At 42.9% G+C, this 13,880-nt stretch overlaps 1 protein-coding gene across 1 annotated transcript in view; it reads left to right on the top strand.

Annotated features, from left to right (window-relative positions):
• The window catches only part of LOC137648929 (uncharacterized protein KIAA0513), a 144,160-nt gene that overhangs the window by 76,589 nt on the left and 53,691 nt on the right, over positions 1 to 13,880 (top strand). Inside the window, exon 6 of the mRNA XM_068382120.1 lies at positions 12,952 to 13,056. Coding sequence (XP_068238221.1) covers positions 12,952 to 13,056 — 105 coding nt within the window. The remainder of the gene's footprint in view (positions 1 to 12,951; positions 13,057 to 13,880) is intronic.

The following is a 13,880-nucleotide window of genomic DNA, read 5'->3' as shown; positions in this document are numbered from 1 at the left end:
AGATTTCCCAGCAACACTGAAGAAATCAGCCGATACTGATTCGAAGGGACGAGAGGGGTTTTCGTTGCATAACAGTGGTTCCTGCTGTTGGCTTGGCTGCATTATCTGACATGGCTCACAGGCATGGACAGTATTTGCTATGTCTGAATTAATACCAGGCCAATATACAGTCTGCTTAGCCCGACGCTTAGTTGCCTCCGCTCCACAATGGCTGTCATGAAGGCGTCTTAAAATGCTGCGTCGCATAGCTAAGGGAATTACTATTCGGCTACCATACAGGACAAGGTCATCGTCGGTGTATAAATCCTCCCTTATTTTCCAGTAGGGTAGTAGGTCATTGTGGAGATTGTAGCGGTGACTGGGGAAGCCGTTGGCAACGTTCTGGAGGAGTCTTGTGTACGAGGGGTCCTCACGTGCTGCGGTGCGAATCTTTTCCAAAATAAGATCTTGTGTATCTGATGTCTTCACATCTGAAATTACATCCACAGTCTTGGCTACTACACTCCTGAGGGAAAGATGGGTTTCACTATTTAACATATCATCTTCGGACGTTGGGTGGCTCACAGGGGAACGTGAAAGGGCATCAGGGATGCAATGTTCCTTGCCTTTCCGCCATACTGCAGTGAAGATATAGGGTGAAATTTTCTCTTTCAGACGCTGAATACGTGTGTTTTCTATTGCATCCAATGTATATGTATTCAAGATGGGTATCAGGGGTCTATGGTCAGTCACCAATGTGAAATGGGGCAATCCAAATAAGTACAGTAATGGCGACATTTATTCATAGCCCAAACTGAAGCTAAACATTCTAGCTCAATGGTGGCCCACCTAGTTTCTGCATCAGCCAAAAATCTTGAACCACACTGGACCATGCGGAAACGGCCTTCTCCAAGGTCTTATAAAAGTGCATATCCTAAACCATATAAACGAGAAGCATCCGTTTGTAGTACGGTGGGGCAGGTAGGGTCGAAATGAGCCAGCACAGGCGGCTGAGAGAGAGCCTTTTTAACACTGGCAAATGCGGCATCATGATCTGCTGTCCACGTGAAGGATCTCTTAGGGCTCATTAGCGGCCGAAGCGGATCTGCTGCAGCTGCAAGATCAGGTGAAAATTCTGTTAATTGGTTAGTAAGGCCCATGAATGACCTTAAATCTGTCAGATTTGCTGGCTTTGGGAACTCTGATATAGCTCGAACTTTTTCCTTGTCTGCTGCAATTCCATTTTCAGATAACGTATACCCACAAAAAGATACAGTAGGGCTAGCAATAACAAACTTTTCTGCATTTAAAGTAATACCGTGAGTCCTACAGCGAGACAAAACTTTGTTGAGCCTGCATAAGTGAGAATAATAATCCTTATCATATACAAGGATATCATCCACAACCTTGACACAATGTTGGATGCCCTGAAGAGCAATATCACCTCTCCTGCAGTAGGCATCTCCTGAAGCGCTGAATCCCATAGGTGAACGACAATAGCGATACCGACCGTAGGGCGTGATGAATGTTGTAAGGGCTTGGTCTTCCTCTGCTAGTGGGATCTGCCAGTACCCACACAATGCATCCATGGTGGAGAAATACCTTGAATTAGGATCAATACTCCTGATTGCACTAAATGGTGATGGTGAAGGATGTGCAGGCCTTAGAACCTGTGAATTTAACTTGCTTAAATCTGTGGTGACACGAACACCACCTGTAGGTTTGGCCACAACCACTAAGGGGTGACACCATGGGGATGGTTGATCCCCAACAGGTTCAATGATGCCTTGTGCTACCATTGTCTCCAACTCGGTCTTGACGTCCTCTTGAAAGGCTAGTGGTATAAGACGCGGAGTGTAGATAGCAAAGGGTTTCACATCCTCTTTCAGGTGAATACGCATAGGTGGTCCAGTCATTGGCTTGAGTTGTGCTCCTTGATGAAACTGCTCCTTCGTCATTAGCACATCGCTATATTCCTTTAGAAAGTATTGCCTGGCTTCCTCAGGTGAGGATGTGGCTGGAGGCGGAGGAACGGACATTTTTTCACATGTATTAACTTGGCTGACTGGGACCTGACTGATTCCTGCTGAAGTCCTGCTAATTTTCCTCTCTTGCATTTGACGTGGGAAGTCCCAGGGAATGATCCTTAGGTGGCGGAGGGCATCATAACACAGTAATGGTGTTGGGAGAGAACTAAGAACATCAATATACCCCTTGTATGAGATATCACCATAAGTCATGACGGCCTCCATTGATCCCAAGACGTTACCTTCCATGGGTGATCCATCGGCGTTGGAAAACTGCAACTCAGGGGGCGGAGACAATTCCTTGACATCAATGCCCAATGCTTGTAAGTGTTGCACTCCAAAAACAGTGGTATCTGCACCAGTATCAGGGATAACATTGATCTTCCCTGATTTACTGCCATATGTGACATGTAAATTGATAGGTGGTGAGGGACAACTTAGGGGACGTAAATTAACTGAACGTATGGCTGGAGAAGATATCTTGACAGTGTTCAATTTGGTGTCCTTTAAATCTTTCGACTCCCTTGGTCCCTTTGACTTTTTCTGTGCACAACAAACATCATAGTGGCCAAATTTATGGCAAATTCGGCACTCCTTAGCCAATGCGGGACATGCGGCAGTATAAGGGAAATGGCCAGTTTTAGCACAGTTCCTGCACTTGTGGGATACTGCCTTACATGTGTCACTATTATGCTGTTGACCACAATTCTTGCATCTGCTACTTAAAGAAGGAGTTTTCTCTTGCTGATGAATTTTCTTAGGTTGCTCCGGTTTAGCAAATGCCTTCTTTAACTTCTTGTAGTTTGACACGGCACGCACTGAAGTCTGTGGAGCTTTAAGCTCTGTCGTTGTCTTCTTTGCAGCCTCAAAAGCCCTGCAAGTCAGCTTCACTTCCTCAAGTGTTGTTGTTGTAGGCATGCTAATGAGCTTCTTGGTGAGTTCTTCATTCCTTATGCCAACCAAAATAGCATGTTTCATTTGGGCCTCCACACAGTTAACGCCTTTACATAAATCAACCTCCTCTGAGAGCTGTTGTAAACGAACGAAAAAATCTTAATGACTCGCCTTCTGCTTGCTTACATTGAGTAAAAGCTAACCGACGAAGTGCTTCATTCTGCTGACCCTTTATATAAGTTTCGATATGAAATAAAACATCATCCAAAAGCATAGTTGAGTCTGGTGGAATACCCAAATTGTGTTCTAACAAGCGTCTCATCTCAACACTGAGACATGCCCTTAGCTGTATCAACTGCTTAGGTTGAGGTAAATTATCCAAATCTACCATAACAGCATAATCCTTCCATCTCTGCTTCCATTCTGTGTATTGCCTATAAGTTACATCATGGGTTAATGGTGGAGGCAAATTTACTGTCACCTTAGGTGTCTGCACAGCTGAATTAGGCACTTGGAGAACACTTGCAGACGACGGTGCTGGGGTAGGGGGCCCTATACCACTTGCTTGGGGTAGGGTATGCCTGGGACCAGTCATAGCTTCAATTAATGCTTTGAATTCTTCCTGATGTCTGACATTGTCTTCTTTTCTTCTTTCTTCATCCTGTTGTCTTCTTTCTTCATCTTTTTTATCCATGTATTCAAACATTTTGCTGATAAAAATCCATGGTTGAAGGGGTTGATGAAGGAGAAATAGATCTTGAATGCGTTGGAGATGACGTTATGTCAGTTGGGGTTGGGGATGATGGGGGAGAAACCTCAGAAGTCTTTGGTCTCCTTCCTTTATCGTGTTTCGGCGGCATAAATAGAAAAATCTCACGAAATCCAAGAGAAAATATCACTCAATGCCGTCAGTGGTAACGTCACAATGACGTCACAAACGGTAGCCAATCACCGAGTACAATAGCTGGAGGCAACAGAGCTATGCTGTATCTGGTAACACTGTGACTGCCGTGGCTGTTGCATGCACAGCGAGAGCCACTAGTCTCCCCTCGAACGCAGCTGAGTATGAATGTGACGCTCTTGTTCCGGCCGCTGCAGATGGCCGACGCACATTAACCTCAATCTCAGATTGCTAAAATAAACACAGCCCTATATAGAGTCACTGTAATCACAAAACAGTCACTGCCAGTGTATACATCCAAACGAAGTTATGGTTCTCAACTGCTAACGAACTTGGTTACGATGAACACATACACTTCTTGCATTGTCCAGGCCGGTTGAAGAAGTTCACTAAATGATCGAAATTCACTTATGGCAAATCAATCACTGCGCCATCTTGGTTATTATTATATATAAAATAAATAAGGTTTTCACAGAAACACTTGCGTAAGTTCTTAAGCCATATAATAAGTGAAAATAATCAAAATAAACGTAATACACTGGAGGAGCTGTAAACAGTGGCGGGCTACGGGAAAGACTGCTTGCAATAATACCAGATAATTAAAATATGAAATGCATGCCACATGAGATGATATAAATGCTACATAGTATTCCCTATGCTCCAATAAACAAGAATACTTGCATACATGTATTCCTAACACAACATATATGCTAAATGTGTATTAGCAATAAAGGTACATATAACAATGATAATCATATATACTGTATATGTAAATAATTATAATGATAATCCATCAACTACTACTACTACTATTACTACTACTAGCTAGGCTACAACCCCAGTTGGAAAAATATCATGCTGTAAGCCCAATGGCTCCAACAGGGAAATCAGCCCAGTGAGGAAATGAAATAAGGAAATAGATAGAATAGTGTGCCTAAGTTTACCCTCAAGTAAGGGAACTCTTAACTCAAGACAGTGGATGACCATGGTACAAAATCTATGCCAGTACCAAAGACTAGAAAACAATGATTTGATTTGGGAGTGTCTTTCTCCTAGAAGAGCTACTTACCATAGCTAAAGAGTCTCTTCTACCCTTACCAAGTGGAAAAGAGCCACTGAACCATTAGTGTAGTAGTTACCCCCTTGAGAGAAGAAGAATTTTTGTCATCTTAGTTTTGTCAGGTGTATAATGAAAGAATAGGCTGGATTATTCTGTGTATGTGTAGGCAAAGGAAAAATGAGCTGTAACCAGAGTGGTAGTATCTAGATAGGTAAGAGCATTTTATTATTATTATTAGAGCATTTTATTATTATTATTATTATTATTTCCTAAGCTACAACCCTAGTTAGAAAAGCAAGATGCTAAAAGCCCAAGGGCTCCAACAGGGAAAATAGCCCAGAGGAAAGGAAATAAGGAAGAAAATAAACAGCAAGAGAAGTAATGAGCAATTAAACAACACCATTTCTGCCCTTACACCCCAGTCTCACTCCCCGGGGGTTATGCTGCAGGGGCATGAAACCCTCGGAACTATATTGTTGGTCTTTCAAGTTTTGGTGGCTTGTAGGGTTCCCCTAGAGTCCCCAGCTACCCTAGTGGCCAGATTGACTGGTCTTCGGCCCTCCAGGGCCAATGCACAGGGCTGGGGCCATGGTGTGACCCACTGTCAAGGCTCTGTGGCTTGGGGGATCGGGGTTCAAGTTCATAGCTACCAAGGAAGCCAAAATGACTGGTGTCTATGGGGGCCAAGGCCATGACCCAGTGTCACGCTTCATGTGGCAGAGTTCAGGTCCTCAGTTACTTCAGGAACAATTAAAACTTTTTTAAAGTAATTTGTATTTTTCCTACGTATACAAACTTGAGTCCTTTAGGTTAAACTTCCTCCCTCAACCACTCCTCTTAGTCCTGAGCCGATAGGTCATAAAGGAAGAGACTTTGAGAGGTAAGGGGGTGGGGCTCATTGTCCTTGTTCCCACCTGTCGCTTAACTGCTCATTAAAATGATTCAGTGGCCATCCAGCCCATGTTGAAAGCATTTTTCAATATTTAACTTAGCCGGTGATTATAATAGCTGCAACTCTGTTGCTCGACAGAAAACTCTAAGGTAAAATTCGCCAGCGATCGCTACACAGGTTGCGGGTGTGCCCAACAGCGCCATCTGTCGTCCAGATACCCAGTACTCAATGTAAACAAAGAACTCAATTTTCTCTCTGTCGTGCTCCCGACAAGACGTGCTTATTCGCTGTTGCTAAACTGGATTTGTTTTCACAACTAATTGGTGAAGTACACTATTCTAGTTTTGAGCTTTCGCTATGCAGGTGTTTTATCTTCATCATAAATCTTGAAATAGTTTTGGATAGATTTAATTATGGTCACAAAGAGAGTATGGACTTTCTTTCACTTTTAAATGGCCGACCCTTCCCTTAGCGGAAGTGTGTTTAGGCTTTTAGTAATTATATCACGTTATAGATTTTCCTCTATATATTTTATATCTCTCCGCCTTTATTAGGCCTCTTCGATTAACTTTCCAATTATTATAAACATATAAAAATAATTTCAATGTTTTGTTTATATAGACCTTTCCTGAGAGTAGGCGGTCCTAACTTGGAAACCGAAGTTAATCAACGTTGAGCCCTTTATATCGTAATTAGCTTTTAAAGAGCTAAGGATTTAAAACTTTTTAAATGTAATATTTTATGAAAGAATTTCTTTGATAGTCTTCGTACTGTTTTCAAAGATGAACTAACGTTTAGTTTATTTTTGCTACGCAGTTGTTGACGTTCAGGACGTTCAACATGCGCTCTATCGTTACGATAGAGAGAGAGTGTATCACGGTTTCACTTTGCAGTAAGAGTAAATCGATTCTGACGTTTTGTTCATTCTTTCTTAGCTTAAATGTTTTAAATTCTATTTTAAAGGAACTTTTTATTTGAAAAACTTTTCAGTTTTTTCCTTTAGTCAAATAACATGTTTTTTTGACGAAATATAATTGGGCTCTTCTCTTAGGTGCGAAATCAATAGAGAAAGAGAGAGAGAGATAGAGACGGAGGGAGAGAGAGGAGAGAAAACGTTCCGTTCAAGCGGGTAGCGTTGTTCTCGTGTTACTCTCGTCCCTAGTCGCTGTACGGGGAGGAAGGATAAAACGTTTTAGTTTTTTATTCTCGTCCCCAGGCTATGTGCGGTGAGAGATTGAAAACGTAGTTATATGAACTAGTGTTTAGTCTCTTTCCCAGCCACTGATTTTTTTATCTTTAATTATGTTTTCTGTTTTTTGCTGGTATTAATGAGCTTGCATTATACGACTGATTTCGCAATTACTACCTTTTAATGAAGGGTAGAATTGCGTGTTTCAGGTAGAAATCAGTAAAATTTCAGTGAAATAAGTGCAAAACAGAAAATCGAAGTGATAAAGTGATATGCGCAAAGTGTTACAGTGTTGCGTCCGAGGGTTCGTCTGTTCGTGCCTGTCGTTCACCTAGTCCGGGACCTCTTACATGCTCCCAAGCCCAGGGGAGAAGTAATGTCAAACGACTTATGGGTTCGAGAGGCCTTGACCAACGAACAGACGTTTTTCCTCTATGGTATCGGGTGTATCTTACCAAGATCTCCCCTACCATAAGACGAGAGAGACGTTGTTTCTCCTCGTCATCCGAAGGCTTTTCGCATAAGAAACCTGTCACAAGGTTTCGAAGCCCTTAAGCGAAAGTCAGTCCTTTCAGGACAGGTCCAGCGTCCTGGTTACAACCATTAGGACAGCTCTGACCCTATGCAGTCATCGGATAACTGCTCGCCGCCTAACAAAAGCGTAACACAGACTCCGAGAGTCTTTTTTTGTAGGCAAAGTGTTGTGGTCACAGACGTTACCCTCGTCTCTTACCACAACCATTTCCGTTGATCCTTAATGGGTTGTATGGCAAGACATGCAGTATATGCTTGCCTCCCTTATGGAAGACTATTCTGCCGATTAGTCTGTTGAGTCTAGACGTTTATCTCATCGATATCCTGGCTTTCAGCCAACCTAACGTTCCTTTGTGCTTACTGTTGACGTTGGCGTAGCTTAGTCACGTCAGTCAGGTTGTTTAGAACCACACTCGATGCTGTCTCGTGTGGTTTTTCAGCCGCATTTGGACGTTAGGCCACTTGCTGAGGCTCCTGTTGACGTTCTAGACGTTCACTAACAATCGGAGTTGACTTGTTTTGACGCTGTGCGTCAACCTCCGCATTCTAGAGTTGTTTTGACTGCTCAGTCTAGGCAGTCAAAGCAGTCTCGAGTGGACGCTGTGCGTCCTCACGCACCTGTTGTGGTTGACAGTTCAGTTGTTGACAGTTCACAGACTGTCAAGCAGTTACATGACGTTGCGTTCTGGTCCGCTACTAATGCACCAGTGAGTGTGGACTCTGCTTGTAAAGCATTGCCACCACGGTAGGTCTCTCCCTTGCTTGAGACTCAGCTTTTATCGGACAAGGTTCCTGTAGATGAGGAAGTTGCTGTTCCCCCTCCTACTGATATTCCCTTGAGGACTCTGTCAGATGGAGAGGAGCCTAAAGCTGCTTAGCCTCCTATGGACTTTAATTAAATCATGATGATTTTTTTAAGGATCTTTGTCCGGATCTTTTTGTAACTGCTGCTCCTCGTTCGCCTAAACGTCAGAGCTTACACTAGGCCTAGCTACTTCGAAGCCGTTGTTTTTAAGCTAGTGCTCTCTCGCTCTCCTAGAGAGCTTTACGTTGGCTAGGCGACTGGTTTTTCACCAGGAGGAGTTTGGGGGATACAGCCTTTGCTTTCCCTTCTTTTAAACTGGTTTATAGAGCGAGAGTCTGATATGACACGAGAGAAGTTCTCGGCTTGGGAGTTCATGCCTCTGCCCAGATAGACTTCTCAATTCTCGTAGACTCTCCCTGGCGCCTGGCCAGGAGACGCTCCAAGTTGTTTACAGGTCAACTTCACAGCTGTTTTCGAGCCTTTGAAGTTTTGCTGTACAATTATGTCACGCATAACAAGGCTTTCAGGGATGGTAAACGGTACCCCCTCAGTCGCTAACCCCGTCTGTTGCCACACCTGCTCCCGTAGACCCTATATGGGCTTTGCTGCAAGACATGCAGTCCAAGCTTGCGTCCTTGATAGAGGACTTTAATGCGGAGAAGGTTGCTACCGAACCTTCTGGCCAACAACCTTCCAACCGGTCGGTTGTGCGCCCTGTTGACGCTGAGGTAACCTACTCGCGTCTGCCAGTTGAGGTGGTTCCTCCACCGATGCGACCCAGTGTGGGTTGCCAGCCGCACGTTGACGTTAAGCAACGCTCGGAGGTGGTTGTTGACGTTCAGGACGTTCAACAACCAGCAGAGGTGACTTGTTTTGACGCAGTGCGTCAACCTCAGCAACCCGGTAGGGTGTTGACTGCACAACCCAGACGGTCTAGACAGTCTCGGGTTGACGCTGTGCTTCCTCGCGCACCCATGGTTGTTGACAGTTCACAGACTGTACAGCAGTTCCATGATATGGCGTCCGGCTCCGTCACGCATCCACCAGTGCGACCGGACTCAGCGAGCCAGACGTTGCCCACTCCGTTGCCGTTTCCTCATCAGTTTTCGGATGAGGAACCCTCTGATGAGGACGTTGCTGAACAACAAGACGATCAGCCCCCAGAATAGATCAAGCCCTGCTATCCATCCAGAAGATGCTGAAGAAGGAACGCTGCTCAGTCAGGCTGTGGATGAGTCTGGTAGGGACGCTGTCATCCGTGGAACAATTTGTGTCACTAGGAAGACTACACCTCCGTCCTCTTCAATACCATCTAGCTTTTCACTGGAAAAAGGACAAGACGCTAGAAGCGGTCTCGATCCCGGTTTCTGAAAAGATAAAGTCTTGTCTGACTTGGTGGAAGGACAATATCAACCTAAGAGAGGGTCTTCCCCTGGCTGTTCAGACTCCTAACCACGTTCTCTTCTCGGACGCATCGGACGTGGGCTGGGGCGCGACACTAGACGGTCGGGAATGCTCAGGACTGTGGAATTCGAGTCAGAGGAGCATGCATATCAACTGCAAGGAGCTGTTGGCAGTACATCTGGCCTTGAAAAGCTTCAAGTCTCTCCTTCGAGGCAAAGTGGTGGAAGTTAACTCGGACATCACTACGGCCTTGGCGTACATCTCCAAACAAGGAGGTACCCACTCACTGACGTTGTACGAGATCACAAGGGACCTGCTCATCTGGTCAAAAGGTCAAGACATCTCCCTAGTAACGAGGTTCATCCAAGGCGACTTGAACGTCATAGCAGATTGTCTCAGTCGGAAAGGGCAAGTAATTCCAACCGAATGGACCCTCCACAAGGATGTGTACAAGAGACTTTGGGCCACTTGGGGTAAAACCATCCATAGATCTCTTTGCAACCTCGATGACCAAGAGGCTTCCAATCTATTGCTCTCCAGTCCCGGACCCAGCAGCAATACATATAGATGCTTTCCTCCTAGATTGGTCACATTTGGATCTCTACGCATTCCCACCGTTCAAGATTGTCAACAAGGTACTGCAGAAGTTCGCCTCTCACGAAGGGACAAGGTTGACGTTAGTTGCTTCCCTCTGGCCCGCGAGAGAATGGTTCACCGAGATACTTCGATGGTTAGAAGACGTTCCCAGTAGTCTTCCTCTAAGGGTAGACCTTCTACGTCAGCCACACGTAAAGAAGGTACTCCAAAGCCTCCACGCTCTTCGTCTGACTGCCTTCAGACTATCGAAAGACTCTCGAGAGCTAGAGGCTTTTCGAAGGAAGCAGCCAGTGCGATTGCTAGAGCAAGGAGAGCTTCTTCCATTAGAGTCTACCAATCGAAGTGGGAAGTCTTCCGAGACTGGTGCAAGTCAGTTTCTGTATCCTCGACCAGTACCTCTGTAGCTCAAATAGCTGTTTTTCTCTTATACCTGAGAAAAGGACGATCCCTTTCAGCTCCCACTATCAAGGGCTACAGAAGCATGTTGGCATCGGTCTTCCGGCATAGAGGCTTAGATCTTTCCAAACATAAAGATCTGCAAGACCTCCTTAAGTCTTTTGAGACCACCAAGGAGCGTCGTTTGGCTACCCCTGGATGGAATTTAGACGTGGTACTAAGATTCTTCATATCAGACAGGTTGGAGCCGTTACAATCAGCCTCCCTGAAAGATCTCACTCTTAAGACTCTTTTCCTGGTATGCTTAGCCTCGGCTAAAAGAGTCAGTGAGATTCATGCCTTCAGCAAGAACATAGGATTTTCGTCAGAAAAAGCCACTTGTTCGCTACAACTTGGTTTTCTAGCCAAAAATGAGCTGCCTTCTCGGCCTTGGCCTAAATCTTTCGATATCCCCAGCTTATCGGAGATCGTAGGCAATGAACTAGAAAGAGTCTTATGCCCTGTTAGAGCTCTTAAGTTCTATTTAAAGCGTACTAAACCTTTACAAGGCCAATCTGAAGCTTTATGGTGTTCAGTTAAGAAACCATCCTTGCCTTTGTCAAAGAATGCTTGGTCAGACTTTATCAGATTGTTAATACGAGAAGCTCATTCACATCTGAGTGAGGAAGACCGAACTTTGCTTAAGGTGAAGACGCACGAAGTTAGAGCTCTAACAACTTCCGTGGCCTTTAAGCAAAATATATCTCTGCAAAGTATAATGGACGCAACCTATTGGAGAAGCAAGTTAGTGTTCGCGTCATTTTACTTGAAAGATGTCCAGTCTCTTTACAAGAACTGCTACACACTGGGACCATTCATAGCAGCGAGTGCAGTAGTGGGTGAGGGCTCAACCACTACAATTCCCTAATTCCATAACCTTTTTAATCTTTCTCTTGAAATGTTTTTATTGTTGTTTTTGGGTTGTCCGGAAGACTAAGAAGCCTTTCGCATCCTGGTTGATTTGGCGGGTGGTCAAAGTCATTTCTTGAGAAGCGCCTAGATTAGGGGTTTTGATGAGGTCCTTTAGTATGGGTTGCAACCCTTGATACTTCAGATCCTAGGGGTCGATCAGCATCCTAAGAGGATCGCGAGGCTCCGTAAGGAAGACGTACTTAAAAAGGCAGAGTAATTGTTCAAGTCGACTTCCTTACCAGGTACCTATTTATTTTGTTTTTGTTATTTTGATAACTTCTAAAATGAAATAAAAATTCTTAGCTCATAATAATGTAAACATATTTTGCTGGTCTCTACCCACCCCCCTGGGTGTGAATCAGCTATTATAATCACCGGCTAAGTTAAATATTGAAAAATTTTATTTTTATAATAAAATAAATTTTTGAATATACTTACCCGGTGATTATAAATTAAAGGACCCTCCCTTCCTCCCCAATAGAGACGCAGGAGAAAATTGAGTTCTTTGTTTACATTGAGTACTGGGTATCTGGACGACAGATGGCGCTGTTGGGCACACCCGCAACCTGTGTAGCGATCGCTGGCGAATTTTACCTTAGAGTTTTCTGTCGAGCAACAGAGTTGCAGCTATTATAATCACCGGGTAAGTATATTCAAAAATTTATTTTATTATAAAAATAACATATTTGTTACCGAAAGGAGTCGGGTTTAGTTCAGGGGAAAATCCAGAAAAGACCGAGATACTTTGTTACATGGGGATGATGTTGAAATGCCAATCAAAAGTATTATTGAGCTCACTTGGGTTTATATTAGTGAGCTTCATAAGCTTTTTTCTATTTTTGCTTTGTTTGTGAATCCAAGAGAGTCAGAGCTTTGAACGTGAGCGACATTAAATACTGTAGATATACTGTAAGCTGAATTTGAATGATGTAATTTATTACAATATTTCTATACTCTGCTAATGGTCATAACATGTCTCCCCCCCCCCCCCCCCCCTTCCTTCCCACTGACTAATGACATCAAGAGGCTAATGACTTAGTTTTGACTGAAAAGACAAAGGAACTATTGCATACCCATGCCTAGGTAATTTCCATCAATCATCAGATTAACTCGATATTTCCCTAGAGATTTAGGCATTTCACAAGGAAAGAACAGGAAATTTTTCAGTTTTAGTATAGACATCAGCATTTAACCAGCTTCAAAACAGAAACACTTCTAGAAATGTAGAAATAATTTTTATTAGAATTGATTATTCTTAGATACCGTAAGTGCTCTAATTTTGAAAAGTAGTTTTTATCCCCATCTCTTATTTTATTTCACAGAAATTATAAGTAGCGGATCTCCTAGCGAGGGTGAGGGATTGGGGCACTCAACCAGTCTTGATTCAACCGATTCTGATCCCCATAAAAAGTTGTGGATAAGATCAGGTTTGTACTTTTTTTGTTTTCCTGTTTTGGCGATGGTCGTTATTGTTTGAAAACACTGAAAAGTGTCACCTTCATTTATATCTTGTGTAATTGCACAGTACTTAAAAATTTCTTTAATTGTTTAGATAAATATTTAATTTCTAGAAAAATGCCCTTGTAGAGTAAAAATTATATAATAAAGTATACTGTATATTTTTTTTTTTTTTTTTAAATTTTCAAGATTGATTTTGTTACTGCTCCTTTAAATATCCCTTTGCAAATATTCCTAGGTTTGGTTTGTGTGATGAGGTAATTTGATGAAATAATTTACAGAATGATACATTCTAGCAAAGCTGTGTTAGTTATCAGAAATTTTTTTTATATGATTGTTGCTACTAAGTTGTGTCTTTATTTTGATAACATATTAAGGGCACCATGTTTTTTCAAACATAGTGTAGGGATTTAGAAAGCACTCTTTTCATAGTTATATTCTTTTGTAACAAAACCAATTGAATACATGCAGCAGGCTTAAATATTGATACTCTAAGGTAAAGATAATACAGTAGTACATCCGCTTACAAGTTTCTTCCAATCTTGGAGCGATTATGAGTTTAATTCGTTTTTGGGGGAGCTCATAAACAAAACGAAAATTTTCTCATAAGAAATATAAGAAATTCATTTGATGCATCCCACACATCCATAAATACGTATTTCCACTCATTTTTAAAGTTTTGGGATACGATTTAGTTAGATAATTATAACCCCCAAACGTCAGAAATGAATACAAACGAATAATTCACTGTGAAAATAGAAATAATGGTATATAAACTCACCCTACTTTTGAG

Source organism: Palaemon carinicauda, chromosome 10 (genome assembly GCF_036898095.1).
Source record: "Palaemon carinicauda isolate YSFRI2023 chromosome 10, ASM3689809v2, whole genome shotgun sequence".
NCBI lineage: Eukaryota > Metazoa > Arthropoda > Malacostraca > Decapoda > Palaemonidae > Palaemon > Palaemon carinicauda.
Note: the sequence above shows the minus strand (reverse complement) of the source record. Positions and strands in the feature narration are given on the sequence as shown.